The sequence below is a fragment of the Peromyscus eremicus genome, chromosome 8a, assembly GCF_949786415.1.
Source record: "Peromyscus eremicus chromosome 8a, PerEre_H2_v1, whole genome shotgun sequence".
NCBI lineage: Eukaryota > Metazoa > Chordata > Mammalia > Rodentia > Cricetidae > Peromyscus > Peromyscus eremicus.
Window position 1 is genome coordinate 56,225,291 of NC_081423.1, and position 20,565 is coordinate 56,245,855.

The 20,565-nt window shown below is 41.8% G+C and overlaps 1 protein-coding gene across 1 annotated transcript in view; it reads left to right on the forward strand.

The window, feature by feature from the left end:
* Positions 1-444: 444 nt before the first annotated feature.
* Ankfy1 (ankyrin repeat and FYVE domain containing 1) overlaps positions 445-20,565 on the forward strand; it is a 66,070-nt gene continuing 45,949 nt past the window's right edge. Inside the window, exons 1-3 of the mRNA XM_059271138.1 lie at positions 445-554; positions 10,575-10,767; positions 12,914-13,032. Of these exons, the coding sequence (XP_059127121.1) occupies positions 545-554; positions 10,575-10,767; positions 12,914-13,032 (322 nt within the window). The 5' untranslated portion in view covers positions 445-544. The remainder of the gene's footprint in view (positions 555-10,574; positions 10,768-12,913; positions 13,033-20,565) is intronic.

Genomic DNA, 20,565 nt, shown 5'->3' on the forward strand with positions numbered 1-20,565 from the left:
ACTCCATGGCCCTGTCCTGGGCGTTTTTTAATAAGCTCCTAATGTTATTTGGCTTTGCCACTTTGACCTCAGGGATCTCACAATTTTCCTCGCACGGCGTTGGTCTTTAATAATTATAGAGCCTTACAGTTACCGCAACCCCTACTTCAGTAGCCAGTGTGCGTGTCATGATTGATGACCTGAGTTGTAGTCTGGTTTTGGCCATAAAATCCCCAAGCCCAGGACCAATGCTGTCATTCAAGATTTCTGACAGCGTCTCATGGTTACAAAGTAACCATGCATCAGAGTAGTCCACGTTCGCTGTTCCCTGACGACCGCCTGGAATATGGGAGATCAGTCAGTGCCTGGCAATAACCCCAAATGTCTAGTGTGTAGAGGGGGGAAGCTCGGTTTCCCCGGGGGTATAGCTTCCCGCTCCACTTTCATTCACTTCTTGTGTGCTCAGGCTCCTCCCTTTGCCGCGCCTCCACCCAGGTCTCGCGAGACTTGTTGACTCCGTTCCGCAGGCACATCTCGCGAGGCTGCAGGCAGGGCAGGGCCCGACATGGCGGAAGGTAGGGTTTTTTGTGGACCGGCGCGGGAAGGCACAGAGGTGTGAGGGCACCATTGGCCTGGCACAGAAGCCCCGAGAGGGGTTGGTCGGGTGTGGTTGCACGGGGCACCGCGTGTCTCGCGAGCCTTCCTGTCTAGCGTCTCGGGGCTTCCCGGGCCGGGGGTTCCTCTGCGCCGTTCCTATGGCAACGCCCCTCCCGCGGTCTGGCCCCTCGGGTCCTAGGTGGGCTGAGAACGCCAGGGGTGGTGATCAGGTGCTAGGAGCAGCCGCAGCAGCGAAGCTCGGCAAGGCTGTCCAGGAAGCTCCTTGTAGTGCCAGCGATGCTGGAACGGCGAGGGAAGTGTCCATCTCCTTAGGAAATCGAAACTGCTGTCATGGCAGGTCCTGCATCCGGAAGGGGTGCATCCCTTGCTTGCGGAAGAGCTTGAGACTCTTCCTTGCAGGAGGTTGGGAGGAATCGGGGCTGCAACTGGGCAACGGGTTTCTTGGGCCAGAGCTGTAGTCTCTGGGCTCTTTCACAGCCCCGGCATGCGGGCGCGCCGAGAGTCTCTGAGGTTTGCAATGGGGGCAGGAGGAGGGCTTTGCTTAGTAAGGGAGTTGACCAAGGCCACACTGCTGGTGAGAGGTGTACTAAAGCCAGACCTGCGTTCCTTTACCTCTTGGTTCCTTACCCTCTTTTGTAGTGTACTCTCTACGACACTGCAGGTAAAGGCATCTGATTTCTCACGTTCAGCTTCCCTTAATGTAGGATCTCTGCTTGTCAAAACTTTACAAGTGGGGAAGGCCAGAGATGGTCAGTTACCTGCCAGGGATCATAGAGTGATATTGGACCTGGCCTGTGTGTTTCTCGAGTGTACCCCATTGTTGGAGAAAAACACTTCTTGTTGGACATTATTGAGTGTTGAAGGGTGCTTGATCAAGACCTTCCCTATTTTGGTTTGTTTGTTTGCTAAGCCTTGGCGGAACCCATCATTTCTTGTTCTGAGATTTGGGTAGCATGACAGTTTGTGTAGGCTTCTCTGATTTGGATTAGGTTTAAGAGTAATAATACGAAGTAGGCCTGCTAGGTATGTTATTTGCCCTTAATAGCTAAGTGAATTGAGGCTAGAGTTATGGCTGGGAACTGGATCCAGTTTTCCTTTTTCCTTTTTCTACCACGTTAAACACCTTGGAGGTGGAACCTCAGGCGAATATTGTCCCAAAGAAGACGAGGAAGCAAAGGGACTTCTGAAAGGGCTGAGTGTGGTGGTACATGCTTGTAGTTCATTCAGAACTTGGAGGTTGGAGGCAGAAGGATCAAGAATTTAAGGTCATTCACAGCTGACCTGGGATACACAAAAGCCTATACAAAAAAGGAGCTAGATCTGTAAACCACAGAAATATTGTATACTGGAGGCAGCCAGTGAATTCTCAGCAGTGAGGTGTGGGAGGAAGGTTCAGGAAGACACTGTGAGATTGTGAGTAGTATAGTGATTTTAGGAAGGGAATTTGAATGTTGGGGAAATACATTACCAAGTTTCAGGGTGTAGTTTTTCTTTTCTTTTTTCATTCAGTAGTTTTAGTGAGCACTTACTGTGTTTGTGCTCCCGGTCCAGTTGTGGGGAGTTCATATGGGCTGAGATCAGTCACTGATTGTTTACTTGTGATTGCCTTGAGGTGATTAGAAACATCTATCTAGCCAGTGGACCATACACCTTAACCACAGACAAGACATACAGGATTAAATTGGTTGGAGGGGTTAAGTGATGGGGGGATGATAGGTAGATACTCTTAGGCTCTGACCTCACAGTTTGCCCTATTTACATTCCAGTTTCCTAAGTTCCAGTTAAGGCTGTTTAAAAATGATGTTGTAAAGTTCAGGTAGGAAAATTTGAGGAAAGCATTCTGGGTCAGTTAGCTCATTAAATGGAAGGCATTTCCTATGCAAGGAAAAACAAAGTCATCTAAAGATATTTTGTGAGATGTTTCTTACGTTGCTTGTATTTTTGTTCTGTTTGTTTTTGCTGCTGCTTGAACTTTAATCGGATTGTCAGAACTGGCTGCTGTTCAGACTAATAGCAGATTTTTGTGAGATGTCACAGTTCAGTTGTCAGCATACTCTGGAGGCTTTCCTAGTAGTTGATCATTTGGTGGTGGTTTGTGTGTGGTTCATTAGTTTCCAGGAATAGTAAGCAGAGTCTTGAGAAACCATATATACTTGCCATACAGTAACTTATCTGCTTATATAGAAAACTTTCTTTTTTCTATGGCTGTTCACTTGACTAAATACAGATCCTTAACTCAGGTCCACTCTAAAAGCAATTTTTTTTTTCTTTTTAATTTTTTAATTTTTTTGAGACTAAAGTCCTGGTTAGCCTGGAACTTGCTGGGTAAATCAGGCTGGCTTAGAACTCACAGAGATCTGCCTGCTTGTGTCTCCTGAATTCTGGGATTAATGAGAGGGGTGTGATACCACACCCAGCCTCTAAAAGCGATTTCTGTTTCCGTTTTGTACACCTTTGCAGCTGTTCTGATTTGTGTTTTCTTGAAACTCAAATGAGCTACTTTAAAGGTGTTCATGTGGTCTTCCTGCTGTTACTTTTTCTCTCCTTTAGTTTGCTCGCCCACAGCCTCTTTTCAGTTTCTTTTGTTCTCTTTAAAACAAATCTGATTTATGCCAGACATGGTGGCTCCCACACTTTGGAGGCAGAAGCAGGAGAAACAACAGTTCAAGGCTATCCTTAGCTATATGGCAGGTTTAAGGCCAGCCAGGGCTACATGAGAGATTGTCTCAAAAAGAATATAAAATTAGTGCCAGGGTAATGGCTCAGTGACTACAGGCTTGCCACCAAGCCTGACTACCTGAATTTGTTATCTGTGACCAGTGCAGTGAAAGTGAGAAATGACTCTCATTACTTGTCACATTAGCCCCACTTCAAGTGCTAACAACCATATGACAGTCCCCCTCCAAATAAATGATTAAATGTAATAAAATGTTAAACGCAAAATCAGATCTTAACTCTCCTTTCAAAAAATTTTATATTTTTAATTTATGTGAATGGATGTTTTGCTTGCCTGTATGTTTTGTACACTACATGCATGCCTGATGGGGGGAAGAGGCCAAAAGAGGGGATCAGATCCTCTGAACTGAACTTAAAATGGTTGTGAGCCTCTCTACAGGGGTTGGGAATTGAACCTAGGTCCTGGGAGAGCAACCTGTGCTCTTAATCACTGATCCATCTCTCCAGCCCCACCTTTCCTGTTCTTAACACTCTCCCCCTCCAACTCCTGTGGTATATTCCAAATAACCTTGAAGTCTCAAAAGAGATCTGGTCCTAGTTCACAATGAAACTTGTTTCTGGCCTCTCGCTTACTGTGCCTCTGTCATACGAACTGTTCTTATATGTTTCCAACATGCTTTTACCTCTGCCTTTGTCCCCGCAAAGCCATTTCTCTGTATGGCTGATGAGCTTTTCTTCCAATAGCTGTTCAGTTGTGACCTAGAGGGTTTTCCTGAATGGAGATCCTGTGAAGCAGGAGCTTTGCTTGTTTCGTTCAGTGCTGTCACTCAACCTAGAATCATGCTTACGCTTGAAGGCCTGGCATTTTGATCATCCCTTAAGTTGCTTGGTGCCTGAGGGTATCACTCCATGGTTGAGCATGTATTGTGTATGCTCTTGACATAGATGAAATACTTAGCACCCAAACAGTTTGCTTGTTATGTCTTTAGTCTCTTGTCACATGTGCTGGTTTGTTTTTGTCAATGTTATACAAATTTACTTTAGACATATCTGGGAAGAGGGAATCTCAATTGAGTAATTGCCTCCATCATACTGACCCGTAGGCAAGTCTGTTGTGTATTTTTTTGATTAATGGTTGATTTGGAAGGGGCCAGATCACTGTGGGCAGTGCCACTTCTGGGCAAATAGTCTTGGGTTGTATAAAAAAGCAGGCTGAGCAAGCCATGGGGAGCAAGCCAGTAAGTAGTGTTCCTGCATGTCTTTCTCCCTCCAGGGGCCCGCTTTGGCTTTCCTCAATAAACTGTGATAGGGAATATGGAAGCCAAATAAATGCTTTGCTTCCCAAATTGCTTTTGGTCACATTGTTTTTTATCTCAGCAATAGAAAGCAAACTAAGACATCATGTAAACTGGTGGGTTTCTACTACATTACTCTGAAAAACATCAGTTTTCTAGGAGTGCCCTAATCAACACCTAGTACTTGGTTTTTAAGATAGTGCCTCCCTTTGTGGCCCATACCTTGAATTCATGATCCTTTTGCCTTTCAGGTATGCAAACCATACCTGGCTTCTTTAAACTACTGTCTTAGTGGCTGTTCTTGCTGTGAAGAGACACCATGACCAAGGCATTTAGTTGGGGCTTGTAGCTGGAGTTTTTTCTAGTCCTGCCCAGCCCGACGGACCCCGCAGCTGCTTATAAAATAATCACTCAGAAGTTTGTATTAATTAAAACTGCTTGGCCATTAGCTCAGGCCTACCACTGACTAGATCTTACACTTAAACTCAGCCCATTTCTGTTAATCTATGTGTTGCCACGTGTTCCGAGGCTTTATGTGGTGCTCCCTGGACAATGGGCTGGCATCTACTGACTCCGCCTTCCTCTCCTAGAATTCTCCTTCTCTGCTTATCCTGCCTATACTTCCTGCCTGGCTACTGGCCAGTCAACATTTTATTTGTCAACCAATCAGCATACAGAGCATATCACATTCACAGCATACAGAGAGAGCAACATCACCCATCAGGGGCTTGCTTACAGTTTCAGAGGCTTAGTCTATTACCATGGACTGCATGGTGGTATGCAGACAGGTGCTGGTGTAGTAGCTGAGAACGCTACATCCTGATCTGCACAGAGAGAGAGCCTGTACCTGGTGTGGGCTTTTGAAACCTCAAAGCCCACCCTCAGCGACACACTGTCTTTAACAAGGCCACACTTCCTAATCCTTGTAATCCTTTCAAACAGTTCCATTCCCGGTGACTAAGCGTTCAGATGTTGTAAGCCTGTGGGGCCATCCTTACTCAAACCGCCACAGCTCCTGTTTTTTCTAGCACATTTAAGTCTTAGCAAATAAAGTGTAGTTCTTGAGCTGGAGATGTAGAGTGCTTGCCTTGGGTCTATTCCCAGCACTTTTTTTTTTTTTTTTGAGATTGTAATTACAACATTTACCCTTTCCTCCTTGTAAAGCCTCCCATATACCCCTTTCTGCTCTGTCTCCAAATTCATGACTATTTTTTCATTAGTTGATACTGTGTGCATATATGTGTACACACATGTACACGCATGTACACACACATACACATTCCTAAATATAGCCTGTTCAGTTTTTATAGTGTTACTTGTATGTATGTTTTTTCTGGGCTGACTGGCACTAGATAATTGGTGTGTTCTTCCTTAGAGAAGACCCTCTCTCCCAGCTTTCCTCAGTTGCCTATAGTTCTTTGTGTAGGGTTGAGGCCTTACAGGCTTTTCCCAGTTTACTTGGGCGTATCCATTGATGTTATCCTTGTTCAGGTCACATTTGGGCAGTCTGTTCATGAGACTTTGTGGGTGTAACTTCTGATAATTACTAGGAGACACAGTCTCACAGCAAACTTACTGATCCTGTGGCTCTTAGAATTCTCTCTGCTCCCCTCTTCCAAAATGTTCTCTGAGCCTTAGATGCAGGAGTGTTTTGTAGATGTATCTATTAGGACTGGGCTCCACAACTCTGCATTTTGATTGTTTGTGATTTTCTGTAGTGGTCTCTTGTTGCAAAGCGGTTTCCTTGATGGTTGTGGAGACTACACTTGTCTGTGGGTATAAGGACAAATGTTCATGCATTCTTAGGAATTATGCTGGGTTAGTAACTTAATGATTGTTGATTCTCCTCCAATAACCATGCCCTAACTAGCACTGAGTGAGTAGTTAGCTAGGTTCCAGTACCCAGCATGGTTTACCTTATATTGAGTGTCTTAAATCCAATTAGAGAGCCGTTGGTTAATGCCAAGGTATTCGTGCCACTGCTGCACCCTTAAGGTTATCTTGCCATGTTGGTGGCTGATGTGATTCATAGATGTCATCATAGTGGGGAGAATTTTTTTTTATTCTTACGTCTGTAGTGTTTTGCCTTCATGTACATATGTGTGTCATGTGCTTGTCTGGTGCCTGAGGACGTTGGAAGAGGGAATTGGATGCCCTGGAACTGCAGTTACAGATACTTGTGAGCTATCATGTAGGTGCTACAGTTGAACCTGGGTTCTCTGTAAGACTGGCCAGTGCGGGGCTGGAAAGATGGCTCAGCAGTTATGAGCACTGGCTGCTCTCCCAGAGGACCTGGGTTCAATTCCCAGCACCACATGACAGCTCACAACTGTCTATAACTCCAGTTCCAGGGCATCTGACATCTTCACGCCAATGCACATGAAATAAAATTAAATAATTTGTGGGCTGGAGAGATGGCTCAGAAGCACTGACTGATCTTTCAGAAGACTTGGGTTCAATCCTCAGCACCCACATGGCATCTAACAGCTGTCTCTAACTCCAAGAACTGAACCCTCACACAGATGTACATGCAGGCTGTTGGTTATGCGGCGGCGCTCGTGGCTGGCTGCCGCCATGCCGACAGAGGAGAAATCACGAGCCATGGTAACCTTTCTAGAGCTTTATTGAGAGAGAGAGAGAGAGAGAGAGAGAGAGAGAGAGAGAGAGAGAGAGAGAGAAACTGCGCAGAGGGGGAGGACAGATGGAAGGAGAGAGAGTGTGGAAAGAGAGAATGCACAGAGGGCACGCCCGCTTTTTAGGCTGGTGATGTAATTAAGGACATAATCCTTACACAGGCAAAATACCAATACAAATAAAATAAAAGTAAATAAATTATTTTTTAAAAAAAAGACTAGCCAATGCTCTTAACCATGAGTCATTGCTCCAGACCCCACAAAATGAAATCAAAATATATATAAGTGGCTTGTTACATAGTTGATTATAGGCTTTTACTAATTTAGTGGAATTTGGTCAGGAAAGTACTTGGGACAATTGAATAACAAGGTGAAGACATTTTTACACTGTCTCTTCACTGGTCAGAACAATAACTGCTAACCACATACGGCCACTTGAACTTAAAATTAAATGCTATTAAACAGTTAGTTCCTGGCCACATTAATCACATTCCAAGTGCTCAGCTGCAGTGTGGCTAATGACTCCCTGGGATAGGCAGATCAGTAGAATATTGTACCACATAGAAAATTCTGCCTGGCGGTGGTGGCGCATGCCTTTAATCCCAGCACTCGGGAGGCAGAGGCAAGCGGATCTTTGTGAGTTCAAGGCCAGCTTGGTCTACAAAGTGAGATCCAGGAAAGGCGCAAAGCTACACAGAGAAACCCTGTCTCGAAAAAAAAAAAAAAAAGAAAGTTCTGTTGGAGAGCACTCTTCTAGAAAGTGTTTTGTTAACATAGGCTGGTAAAACGGGGAGCAAAGAAACTCTCCAAGTTTGAAGTAAAGCTCTACTCATTCAACAAAGGTCCCAGGCCATTATTAATTAATTCATCTAGTCTGTTGATGTGTGGGGCAGTCTTCCTTCCATACTCTCTCCTGTTCTCTGCTGGGACCCTGTCTCGAGAAAGAAAAGAAAAGAAAAGAAAAGAAAGGGTGGGTGGGGAGTGGTGGCACACCTTTAGTTCTAGCACCCTGGAGGCAGAGGCCAGCCTGCTCTCTATATAGCATCTCAGGGCAGGCAGAGTGATAATGGTGATGTGGTGGAAGCCTAGCTCAAGAAAAATTAAATTTAAAAAATATTAATAAAGGTTTATTTTAAGGAAGAATATATGAGTTTGTTTACTTACTTAAAGGATTTCCTTTAGTAAATGGAATTGTAAGGTGGTTTTATAAGGCGTATTTTTTGGGTTTAGGGATAAAAGCATTCATAGGGTTAAACTCAAGGTCACATTCTGGCTGTAAGTAAACAGAATATGGTGTTTTTAGCATCCTTGTTGAAATATCTTGACAAGAAGTATCTGTAGGCCAAAAAAAAAATTTTAGTTTTGTCTTTTGAGACAGGGTTTCTCTGTGTAGCCCTAGCTGTCCTGGAACTCACTCAGCAGGCTGGTTTCAAACTCAGAGATCTGCCTGCCTCTGCCCCTGGAGTGCTGGAATTAAAGGTGTGCAGCACCACTGCCCAGCTTTAAAATTTGGTTTTATTGCTTGTGTGGAATGTAAACTAGATTCTGGTGTGATGGGCCTCTAAATTTTCTCTTTCTGCCCTGCTTCAGTACCTACTCATTCTGTGACGTGGAGTCTGTATTTCCCGTGCTGGTGTTGAGTTCTCTTGCTCAGTATTTCCCTCTCCGAGGTGGAGAGTTGTACTTTCTTGGTTCTTTAGTCTTGAGTCACTAAGAGCTCTTCAGAGTCAGTGACCTGAGTCTAACTCAAGGTGCTTGGTGTAATTTTAAGTTCAACTCCTCTGTTGTTTTCAAAACCAGGTTAATTGTGAGTATTGTTTTCGTCTGTAGGTGGTGGTGGCACACACCTTTAATCCCAGCACTCAGGTTGATCTCTGAGTTGGAGGCCAGCTTGGTCTACAGATAAAGTTCCAGGACAGCTAAGGCTACACAGAGAAACCTGTCTCAAAAAACAACAAACAAAATAAAACAAAAAGTATGTTTTCCTTTAGCCAGCATTTTAAGAGAAATGTTGTTTGGGAGGCTGGAAAGATGGCTCATCAGTAAGAGCAAAATAAATACATGTTTTTTGATTTTTTTGTTTGTTTGTTTTTGTTTTTCGAGACAGGGTTTCTCTGTAGCTTTGGAGCCTGTCATGGACTAGCTCTGTAGAGCAGGCTGGCCTCGAACTCACAGAGATACACCTGCCTCTGCCTCCCCAGTGCTGGGATTACAGGCGTGCGCCACCACCGCCCGGCTTGTTTTGTTTTTTAAAGAAATGTTTGGTTTCAATATTTGTAAGACAAATAATTGCAGAATTAGAGAAAAAAAGTTACTCTTGTCATCTTGTAAGTGCTTTTCAAGTTTATTTTCCTGGGAATATTGATTTCTACCTGAGGCTGGGTGGGCATCCAGTTCTTCACTGCAGGCATTTATTGAATGCCTAGAAGAGGAGAAAAAACAGCCACATATATACATACATGTGTGTATATGTGTGATGATCATAGTACATTAGCATTTAAAGATTTATTTATTTATTATGTATACAGAAGAGGTTGCCAGATCTTATTACAGATGGTTGTGAGCCACCATGTGGTTGCTGGGAATTGAACTCAGGACCTCTGGAAGAGCAGTTGGTGCTCTTAACCTCTGAGCCATCTCTCCAGCCCTACATTAGCATTTAAACACATCTTTTGAAAACCTTTTTCTAATTATGAAAGCAGTACATATTTGTTATAAAATAACAATCAAAGTGCAAAGAAAAATCCTTTTCAGCAAGACTTGCTATTTAGTAGTATTTAATTTGCCTTTTATTTTGCACATATGTGAGTATGTACATTAAATTTGAATTGTAACACATATAGTTTTATATTCTGCTTATTTTTTTTAATATTTTGTGTGCGCACGCGCGTGCAAATGTCCAAGTCCGTGCCACATGAGAAAGTGGAGGTCAGAGGACAACCCAAGGGAATTGGTTCTTTCCTTCTACCGTGTGAGTCCTGGGGATCAAACCCAAGTTGTCAAGTTCAGCGGCAAGCACCTTTATCCGATGAGCCATCTTACTGGGTCTCTTCTTTTCAGTTGTGTTTTTTCTTATTATTTTGTACATGTGTATGTATACGTGTAGGCACATGCATGTCACAATGTGTGTGATGGAGGTCAGAGGACAACTTACAGGAGTAGGTTCTCTCCTTCCGTTATGTCGGTCTAGGAACTGAACTCAGGTCCTCAGGTTTGACAGTAAATACCTTTATATGCTGATCCTTCTTGCCAGCCCACAAAGTCATATTTGAGTCTCTCAGATTATACAGAAATAGTAGATCATATGGCTAGAGAGTGGTGAATGAGATTTGCCTTGCAACTGCCATGTAAACATTCTTTGTTTGCCTTGCAGAGGAGGTGGCCAAGTTGGAGAAGCATTTGATGCTTCTTCGACAAGAGTATGTCAAGCTGCAGAAGAAACTGGCAGAGACAGAGAAAAGATGCACGCTTTTGGCTGCACAGGCAAACAAGGAGAGCAGCAGTGAGTCCTTCATCAGCCGCTTGCTGGCAATAGTGGCAGGTCTCTATGAGCAGGAGCAGTACAGGTAAGCTCCTGGAACCAGAACTGGACCTCTTGCTTCATCCCTAGCCACTTCACACACGTTAGAGTGTCTTCTCATTCTCTCTTATTTTGTACTCCTTGGGGTTGAAACAGGGACTTTGCATATCTAGACAAGTGCTAAGCTGCATCCTCATCCTCAGCTCTTGTTGACCTTGTTCTGAGACAGTCTCACTAGGTTGGCCAGGTTGCCATTGAACTTGTGATTCTCCTGTTTGAGCCTCTCAGGTAGACGGGATTAGACCTATCTGCTCTACTAGGCCTGGCTTCTCTTTCATTTTCTTGTCAAATTTATTTTTCTATAATCCACATTACCAGCACTGAGCCATGTGTGGAAGCTCAGCTTGTAATCTCAGTACTAGGGAGACTGAGAGGAAGGTTATCATGAGTCTGAGGCCAGCCTCAGCTATATAGTGAGGTCCAGTCCAGTGTGGGCTAGGTTAGACGGAGTCCTTATCTATAAAACAAAAGTAAGAGCTAGGCTGATGTCAATAAGGTACATGAGGACCTGAATTTGATCCCAAGAACCCATGTGAAAAAATTTGGGCCTCATGGCAGGCACTTAAAATCCCACTACTAGGAGGACAGAGACTGGCAGTTTCTGGGGCTCCCTGTCCAGCAAGCCTAGCCTAAGTGGTTGTGTTTCAGGCCAATGAGAGACCCAATAACAGGTAGATGGCACCTGAGGAATGGCACCAAAGGTTGTCCTCTGGCTTCCACATGCACACTATCCGTGTGCTCATCTGTGCCCTCAAACCAACACCAAACCAATGAAAAAGATGAGCAATGTGCCTTTGTTACTCAAAATGTCATTCTTTGTTAGAGACCTGTATGCTACTTGCTAGCCCTTTTCCTCAAGCTATGACATTAGGTTCCTGATCTGTAACAAAGGAGGATATATTAGTACTACTCAATTTAGGGTTGGAGTAAAGATTAAGTCATAGATGTTAAGACACTTAGAATAGTGGGCACATACCAAGGATTGATTATTAGCAGTAGTATTTATTTATTTGTTTGTTTGTTTGAGATATGGTTTTACTGTGAAGCCCTGGCTGACTTGGAACCTGCTGTGTAGACCAGGCTGGCCTTGAACTCAGTAGTCCATCTCTTTCCTGAATATTGGAATTAAAGGCATGTGCTACTATACCTAGCTATTTATTTATTTTTGCAACAAGGTGTTCTATAGCCCAGGATGGCCTAGTACTTGGTTGTGGTCAAGGATAACCTTGAATTTTTGATCCTCTTCCCACTGCTTCTCCAATGCTACAGTTTTGCTAAGTGCCACACATTGGCACTTTTCTCTGTTGCCAGCATGGCTGGCCATATGGCCCAATCCTATCGGCACAGAGGGTCATCATTGATGTTTCAGTTAATTGCCTAGAAGCCTTTTTTTCTTAGCATTTGACATTTCAGAGTTAATGTACCTATCTTTTTTGGGGGAATTTTTTAAAATATAATAGTATGTAGGAAATATCCTTACCTCTCTTTCTTGTTTGCTTTTTTGAGACAGTGTCTTGCTATGTACCCCAGATTGATTTCAAACTTGTGATCCCAATATGCTGAGGTTATATGAAAGTGCCACCCAGCCCCAACCTCTTCTCTTGATAAATGGTTGGATATTAAATGATTAATTTAGATATAAATGTTTCTGATGGAGACAGGAGTCCAGGTATTAGGTTTTGTGTTCTTTACTGCTTTGTGTGAACTTATGTGTTCATAGTCTCTCCATTTCACATTGCTTGACATTATTATTATGGAGCAAAGCAATAGCACAGTCTGAGTTTTGTGCTATCCACATTTCTTACTCTGGTGGTTTATTTGATGCATTGTGCATAAGACATCCTATATTTTATGTATGACTTAGTCATCCTGCTTAGCTTGTAAGTTCACCACAAGAATCCTGTTAGATGTCTTTGAGACTAGATCATCCCATGGAATTGAGGTAGAAGTTAAAATATTCCCAGCAACATGTAAGCATGGTCCACCATGTAGAAATGCCATTGTGGTTTATTTTTTTCTTTTGCAGATTCATGTTGATAATCATTATCCATGTATTTGTCAGGTAGAACTCCTAGCTTACCTAGTTATGATGACATTTTTCTTTCTGTATCTCTGGATATTTTCTTCATCAGCGATTTGAAGATCAAGGTTGGGGGCAGGCACATCAATGCTCACAAGTTTGTCCTGGCAGCTCGCAGTGATAGCTGGAGTCTGGCCAACTTGTCTTCCACAGAAGAGCTAGACTTGTCAGGTGAGTCTGACTTCATCAGAACACAGAACTAATGCATAAGACCTCTTGGCAGAAAGTTATAATGCATCACTGTACAACATATGTGGTATGGTAAAAGTAAAATACTTATCAATTGATGGGAACATGAACTATTGAAATAAGATATCACCCTAAGTTGGTTGTTCCATTTTCTTTTAATTTTTTTTTTAATTTTAATTTATATGTGTGGGTGTTTTGCATGCATTTCTGTCTTTGCACCGTATGCATGCAGTGCCCAAGGAGGTCTGAAAAGGATGTCAGATACCTTGGAACTGGAGTTACAGATGGTGGTGCATCATGTGGGTGCTGGTAATGGAATCCAGGTCCTCTGGAAGAGCTGACAGTGCTCTTAACCATTGAGTCATCTCTCCAGCCTCAGGTTGTTCCTTATGATTATATTTAATCCATGGATAACAAATTAAATATTTTGGTATCTATTATGTTCTTATATTTAGAAAGTACAAGAATCTTTCAATAAGCTTATTTCTTTAAAACAAATTATTACTATATGTATGCTTAGCTTGGGAGATCAGAGAACTTTGTGGAGTTCTGGGGATTGAACTGTGGTTGATAGGTTTGTGTGGCAAATGTCTTTATCTGCTTAGTCATCTCTCCAGGCCTGCTTATTTTAGCTTTTGCATGTAGTATATGTACATGTCCTTGTAGATGTGTGTGCTGTGTGTGGAATCCAGAGGCTGATAACTCAGTCATTCTTCCTATTGATTGACTGATTGAAGACAAGAACTCATCATGTAGCCCTAGCTGGCCTGTAACTCAAGATGTAGACCAGGCTGGCCTTGAACTCAGATATGCCTGCCTCTGCTTCTTAAAAGCTAGAATTAAAGGGATATAGCCACCTTTAGTATCTTTTCCTAAAAATATTTTGCATGTATTTTGTGTGTGTGTGTGTGTGTGTGTGTGTATGTACATGAGACTACAAATGCCCTTGGAGCCATTAGATTTCCCTGGAGCTGGAGTAACGGGATTGTTAGTAACTTGATATGGCTTCTGGAAACCTAACTTGGGCCCTCTACAGTAATAATATGTGCTCTTAACACTGATATATCTCTCCAGCTCTATAGCTCTATTTATTTTTTGTGTGTCTGTGTGTTGGTGTGTGTCTATATGCATGGTACCTAAAGAGGCAGATCTCCCTGAAGTTGGAATTAACATGTGGTTGTGAGTCTTTCAATGTGAGTACTGAAAACTAAACTCAGGTGGTCTACAAGAGCAGTATATGCTCTTACCTGCTGAGCCCCACTATATAGTAATTTTTGTATGTGCATCTCTTTATTTATTTGCTTGTTTGTTTGAGATAACATCTTACTGTGTGAATTAGGCTAACCTGGAATTTACAGAGGTCTATCTGCTCTGCCTCCCAAGGGCTAGGATAAGGCATGTGCCATCATGCCCAGCTATATGTGTGTCTCCTAATAACATGTTATATACTTAAACATATGTAGTAAATTTCTTTCAAAACAATTTTAATAGGACTGTGGAGATGGCTCAGTGAGTAAAGGCATTTGCCACCAAGCCTGATGATCTGAATTTGATCCCCAGAATTCACATGTTAGAAGAAAGAAAAATAAATAACTCACCTCCTCAAGTTGTCCTCTAATCTCTACATAGGCATCATGATATGTATGCTCATTACACACACACACACACACACACACACACACACACACACGTAATTTTAAGAAAGGTTTTTAGTAGATACACTAAATTATTTATATTATTGTCTTATGTATATTTGTAGCTTATGACTAAATGGAAGTTTTCAAAAGTTCATTTAAAAATCGTATTGTGTTAGTATTTGCTTAACTACTCTTGAAAACAAGGCATGAAGCAAAATTTTCATTGAACTGTGCTCTTAGTGACTATTGCAAAAAGTATAAAATGGAGACTGTCAGGATATTAAAATAGGACATTGGACTGGGAGTGTAGCTCAGTGGTAGAGTGCTTGCTTAGCATGTATCAATCCCTTGGTTTGATCCTGAAGACTGGGAGAGAGAATGGGGGTGGAGAGTGATTTTCAGAAGTGACTGACTGTGAAAGCTCTACTGAGCTGTCTGTTCAGAGGCTCTCCTGTTTAGAAGGTCTATTTCTGTGTGCTGAGGACTGAGTGATTATGGTGGGTCTCTGCCTCAGAGCTCATGCTCTGGGAGAAGTAATGGACTGTTACTAAATCAGTTCAAACCCGAGCCATGAATGTAACAAAGTAGCAGCTCTATGTGCTGCTGCAGAAGAGATTTGAATGGGGCTGTAAGGAAGATGCCAGGGGTGGCTAACACTTGAGCAGTATTGTACCAGAAGAATAGGTGTTGATCTCCTAGATTTCGGAGAACAGACCTTTCATGTTTTTCTGTTGTGAGTGAACTCTCTTTATGATAATTCCAAAGGTTTAACTTGAAGCCCTCACTTCTTCTTGTAAGCACAAATAAACATACATAAAAGCAGATTCATGTGGACGTGTCATTCATACCTAGGATGAAAATACCTGTATGGAAGGTCTTTACCAGAAAGGCTCCAGTCCATGTGAGTACACTCAGAGCTGTGGCTTCTCTTTTTAAAATGTATCTTTTGAAGCCACATATCTCTGACCACCTGTAGAATAAAATTAGGATAGTTTCTGAGAACCATTTGATTATGAAATGTTCTTCACAAAATGTATGGTAGTATCTTGATTCCACGGTCACATATTTTACAAGGCTAGAAAAGATAATAAAAACAGGAATTATTCAAATTCATTAGAAAGATGTTAAGAGTAGGCTATGATCTTTTGATACTTCCATTATAAAAAATTGGTGATTCCAGCAGTTGTGAGACTTAGGAAATGTACTTTGTTGTACTGTCAGTGACATTTTGGTCAGGGCTGCATGAGACCCTGTTGTTTTATGGCTCAGTGTATATCTGTCTCAGTGAATATACTGTGTGCACATGGAAAGAGAATGTACCGCAGTTGCTGGATATAGTGCTTTGGTTATTTACAGTATTGGTGTTTGAACTCAGGGCCTCTTACATGTTAGGCAAGCACTCCACCACCACCCCACATACACTTCCACCCTACTTATTTTTTATTATGAGGTAGACTCTTGCTATGTTACCCAGGCTGGCTTGGAGCTCACTGTACAGTTCAGGCTGATCGTCTGCTTGCCTTCCTCCTGACTATATTTTGAGTTTATATTATATGATTCAGCACTGTTCCAAGTGCGGGATTACCTATATTCACCAAGACTGGGTGGATGTAGTCTTCTTTAAATACCATATGTCAAGGAGACTGTTCAGTATGTATGTATGTATGTATGTATGTAATCTGTATATATATATGTATTTTCCTTTATGTCTAGTTTATCAATTCTTTAAAATTCAGTGTTACTATTTACTGCAATCTTGAGATAGAAATTTTATCTGGATACGGAGAAAATGGGTGCTAGGGAAGTTCCCAGGAATCCCCAAGGATGACCCCAGCTTAGACTACTAGCAGTAGTGGAGAGGGTGCCTGAACTGCCTTACCCTAGTAATCAGATTGGTGAATACTCTGTCATCATAGAGCCTTCATCCAGTAACTGATGGAAGCAGATGCAGAGATCCAGGAGTCTAGTCGAAGAGAAAGAAGAAAGATTCTATGAGCAAGGGGTATCAAGATCATTATGGGGAACAACAACCAAACCAAACTAGTGGGCACTCATGAAATTTAGATCAACAGCTATGGAGCCTCCATGGGACTGGACTAGGCCCTCTGCATAAGCAAGACAGTCGTGTAGCTTGACCTGCTTAAGAGGCCAAGGGGGCAGTAGGATCAGGATCCATCCTGGGTGCATGAGCTGGCTTTTTGGAGCCCACTACCTATGTTGGGACACCTCACACAGCCTTAAGGCAAGGGGAGAGGCTTGGACCTGCCTCAACTGAATGTGCCAGGCTCTGCTGACTCTCCATGGGAGGCCTTACCTTCTTGTAGGAGGGATTGGGGGTGTGTGGGGGGGGGGGGAAGAGGGGTGGGAGGAGAGAAGAGGGGGATCTGTGGTATGTAAAATGAGTAAAATAATTTCTTTTTTTTTAATACATGAAAACAGGTTATAATTCAAAAGTCCAGGGTTATTTGAAACTGGAAAATATTTTCTCTGTAGAAAGTAGTAAAAATTATAACATTTCCCAATAAACCCTTTTAAGCCAAATAATAGCTGAATTATACATATAAATATTGATTAGGTTCTGGGATACAGAAGAAACCTATCTTCATCTGTTCAGTGAGCTGTGTTTTACTTAAGTTGTGTAAGTGAGATTCCTATTCATCTTCCCCTGCACTGTTTGATTTACGGCAGACATTTTTCTATAGGCTAATCCATAATCTAAAAAGATTTTAGCCTTCCCTCCTGAAAGTACAACCAGCATATTCTTTCATCAGCTTGATATGGTACAAATTCTTATCCTAATAGTGAAATGTTTCACTAAATCTTGCCCAATGATTGGGCAAAACCAAAACTTATTATAAGCCACAGTCATCCTAGGGTCCCCCCTGCTAGGTAGCCTCCCTGGATGTGTGGGCTGTAGTCTGATTGTCCTTTGCTTTATATCCAGTATCCACTTATGAGCGAGTACATAGCATGTTTGTCCTTCTGAGTCTGGGTTACTTCACTCAGGATGATATTTTCTAGTTCCATCCATTTGCCTGCAAATTTCATGATGTCATTGTTTTTCTCTGCTGAGTAGTACTCCATTGTGCATGTAAAATGAATGAAAAATTTCTTAATAATTAAAAAAAAGAAAAAAAAAGTTGTATCCACAAGCCTTAAAATTTTTTTTTTAGCTGGACTGGTGGCATGTTCATGCAATCCTAGGATTTAGGAGACTGAGGTAGGAGGGTTAGGAGCTCCAGGCCATCCTGGATTACCTTGTCATGACCTTGTCTCAGAAAATCAAAAACAAAGCAAAATGAAAACTTTCCACCATTACTATGTTACTCAGGAAGGAAGACAAAGGAAAAAAGAAAAGCCACTGTTTGTTTTTGCCCCACCCTTGTTTGTTTGTTGTTTAGTAGACAACAGTGAATCAGTCTGCTTTGCAAACATCAGGTTTTCAGTTCCACTCAACATCACTCCCTTCAAACCCATCCTCCTCACTGCGGGTAGTTGGAATAGAGGGTTAATCAGAGCTAATCTGTTGTTGCCGCGTTACTAATAATATATTACTGGTCCTTACTGTACTTTTCCTTGATAATTAAGAATTGAATATAGTCTCCTAACCTTAGTGAGCATCACAGTAACATCATGGAATTGTTAAGGTGCAGATGCTGGGTCCATCCCCAGTTCTCTTCGGTTGTCTGGGTGGGCTTGAGAGTTAAACTCTGTTAGGAGTCTGCTTGCTCAGGATTACTCCTAGAGAACTGTTATGCAAACTGTGCCTTTAACTTTTCCTCTGGACATCACTTTCTGTGTTCTGACTAATCGAAAGCTGATTTAATCAGAATAACAGTTTAGGTTTGTTTGTTTGTTTGCTAGTTTGTGTTTTGAGACAGGATCTCAAGTAGTCCAGCTTGGCCTGGAACTCACAGTATGAAGTCAAAGATGACCTTGAACATTGGATCCTTCTGCTTCCCAAATTGCTGGTATTAAAGATACATGCCACCACACCTGGTTTATATCATCTGGGAATTAGCTCAAGGCTTCTTGCAAGTTAGGCAATCAATACTAACTGAGCCTAATCCTCAGCATTAGTTTAGATATTTTATTTATTTATTTTGGTTTTTCAAGACAGGGTTTCTCTATGTAGCACTGGCTGTCCTGTAACTCACTTTGTAGACCAGGCTGGCCTCGAACTCACAGAGATCAGCCTGCCTCTGCCTCCTGAGTGGTGGGATTAAAGGCTTGTACTACCACTGCCCACACCCGGCTAGTTCAGATATTTTAAATGATGATTTTTATAGTAAACATTTCCTTCAAGTAGTTGTATAGTCTTTAAAAATTATATAAATAATATATTTATTAACTAAAAATCAAGGTGCCGATTAGCTAAAAGAAAAATTAATCATGAATAAGTTCTTGAGTTGATATTTTAGTATATATCTTTTCAGGTTCTTGATTAATTGTTAGATGATAGATAGAGCTGTCTATTTAGATATATATGCATATACACAATGGTACATTTATACTCATACATATAGCAAAAATGAGATTATATAAAATATATTCTTAGTTTTTTAAACTTCTGTAAATATATTGTCATGAATGTATCTATATAGTCTTAATTGCTGCAGATTTGCCATTGTGTGTGTGTATATATATATTATATATACATATACATAATATATATTGTTTTTATTAACTTTCTGTTGTACTCTGAAGATTTTGTAAGCAAAATGTGGTGGCTCATACCTTTAGTCCCACAATTTTGGGAGACTGAGGCAAGAGTATTGCTGTTAGTTCTGGGCCAGCCTGGGCTGTAAGAGTGAGAGATCTTATTTCAGAATAAACCAACATTTTATCTCAGTTCTTCATTATTAAAATAACACATTTCTCTGTATTTACCTTATTGTTTGTTTAAGAGTAATTGCTGTGTAAAAATTTATTCAGTCTTTAAAAATCTTGGCTACAGCCGGGCGGTGGTGGCGCACGCCTTTAATCCCAGCACTCGGGAGGCAGAGCCAGGCGGATCTCTGTGAGTTCGAGGCCAGCCTGGACTACCAAGTGAGTCCCAAGAAAGGCGCAAAGCTACACAGAGAAACCCTGTCTCGAAAAACCAAAAAAAAAAAAAAAAAAAAAAAATCTTGGCTACAGACTGGAGAGATGGCTCAGTGGAGCTCTGGCTGCTTTTCTAGAGAATCTGGCTTTTATTCCCAGTACCCATACGGTGGGATGCAACAACCATCTGTAACTCAAGTTCAAAGGATTCAACACCCTCTTCTGGTCTCCATGGGCACCAGGAACACAATTGGTGCATAGCCATACATGTAGGCAAAACATCCATACATAAAATAAAGCCTTTCTAATCTCCAGTACTCCAAATAAATGACTGAAAATAAATAAATAAAGCCTTGACTAGTCTGTATTAGAAATTCTGTTGAGTGTGGTGGTGCCTTTAATGCCTTTAATGAGGCAGAGACAGGCAGAACTCTGTGAGGGCTACGTAGAGAGACCCTGTTTCAAAAGGAAAAAAATAAAAGAATGAAAGATATTCTGAAATTATCTTATGTCTCAGTATTTTCCCAATGAATTTGACCCTATGTTTTCCTCATACAAAATTGTAACATTTTTTTGAGTCAGATGCTGTCCAGACATTGTCACCTTTTTTTTTTTTTTTTTTTTGGTTTTTTGAGACAGGGTTTCTCTGTGTAGCTTTGCACCTTTCCTAGAACTCACTCTGTAGCCCAGGCTGGCCTCGAACTCACAGAGATCCGCCTGGCTCTGCCTCCTGAGTGCTGGGATTAAAGGCGCGCACCATCACCGCCCGGCCTGTCACCATTTTTAATGGCTGTATTGTTAGAAGTATCCACCAGAGAAGACTACTTGGGCACGG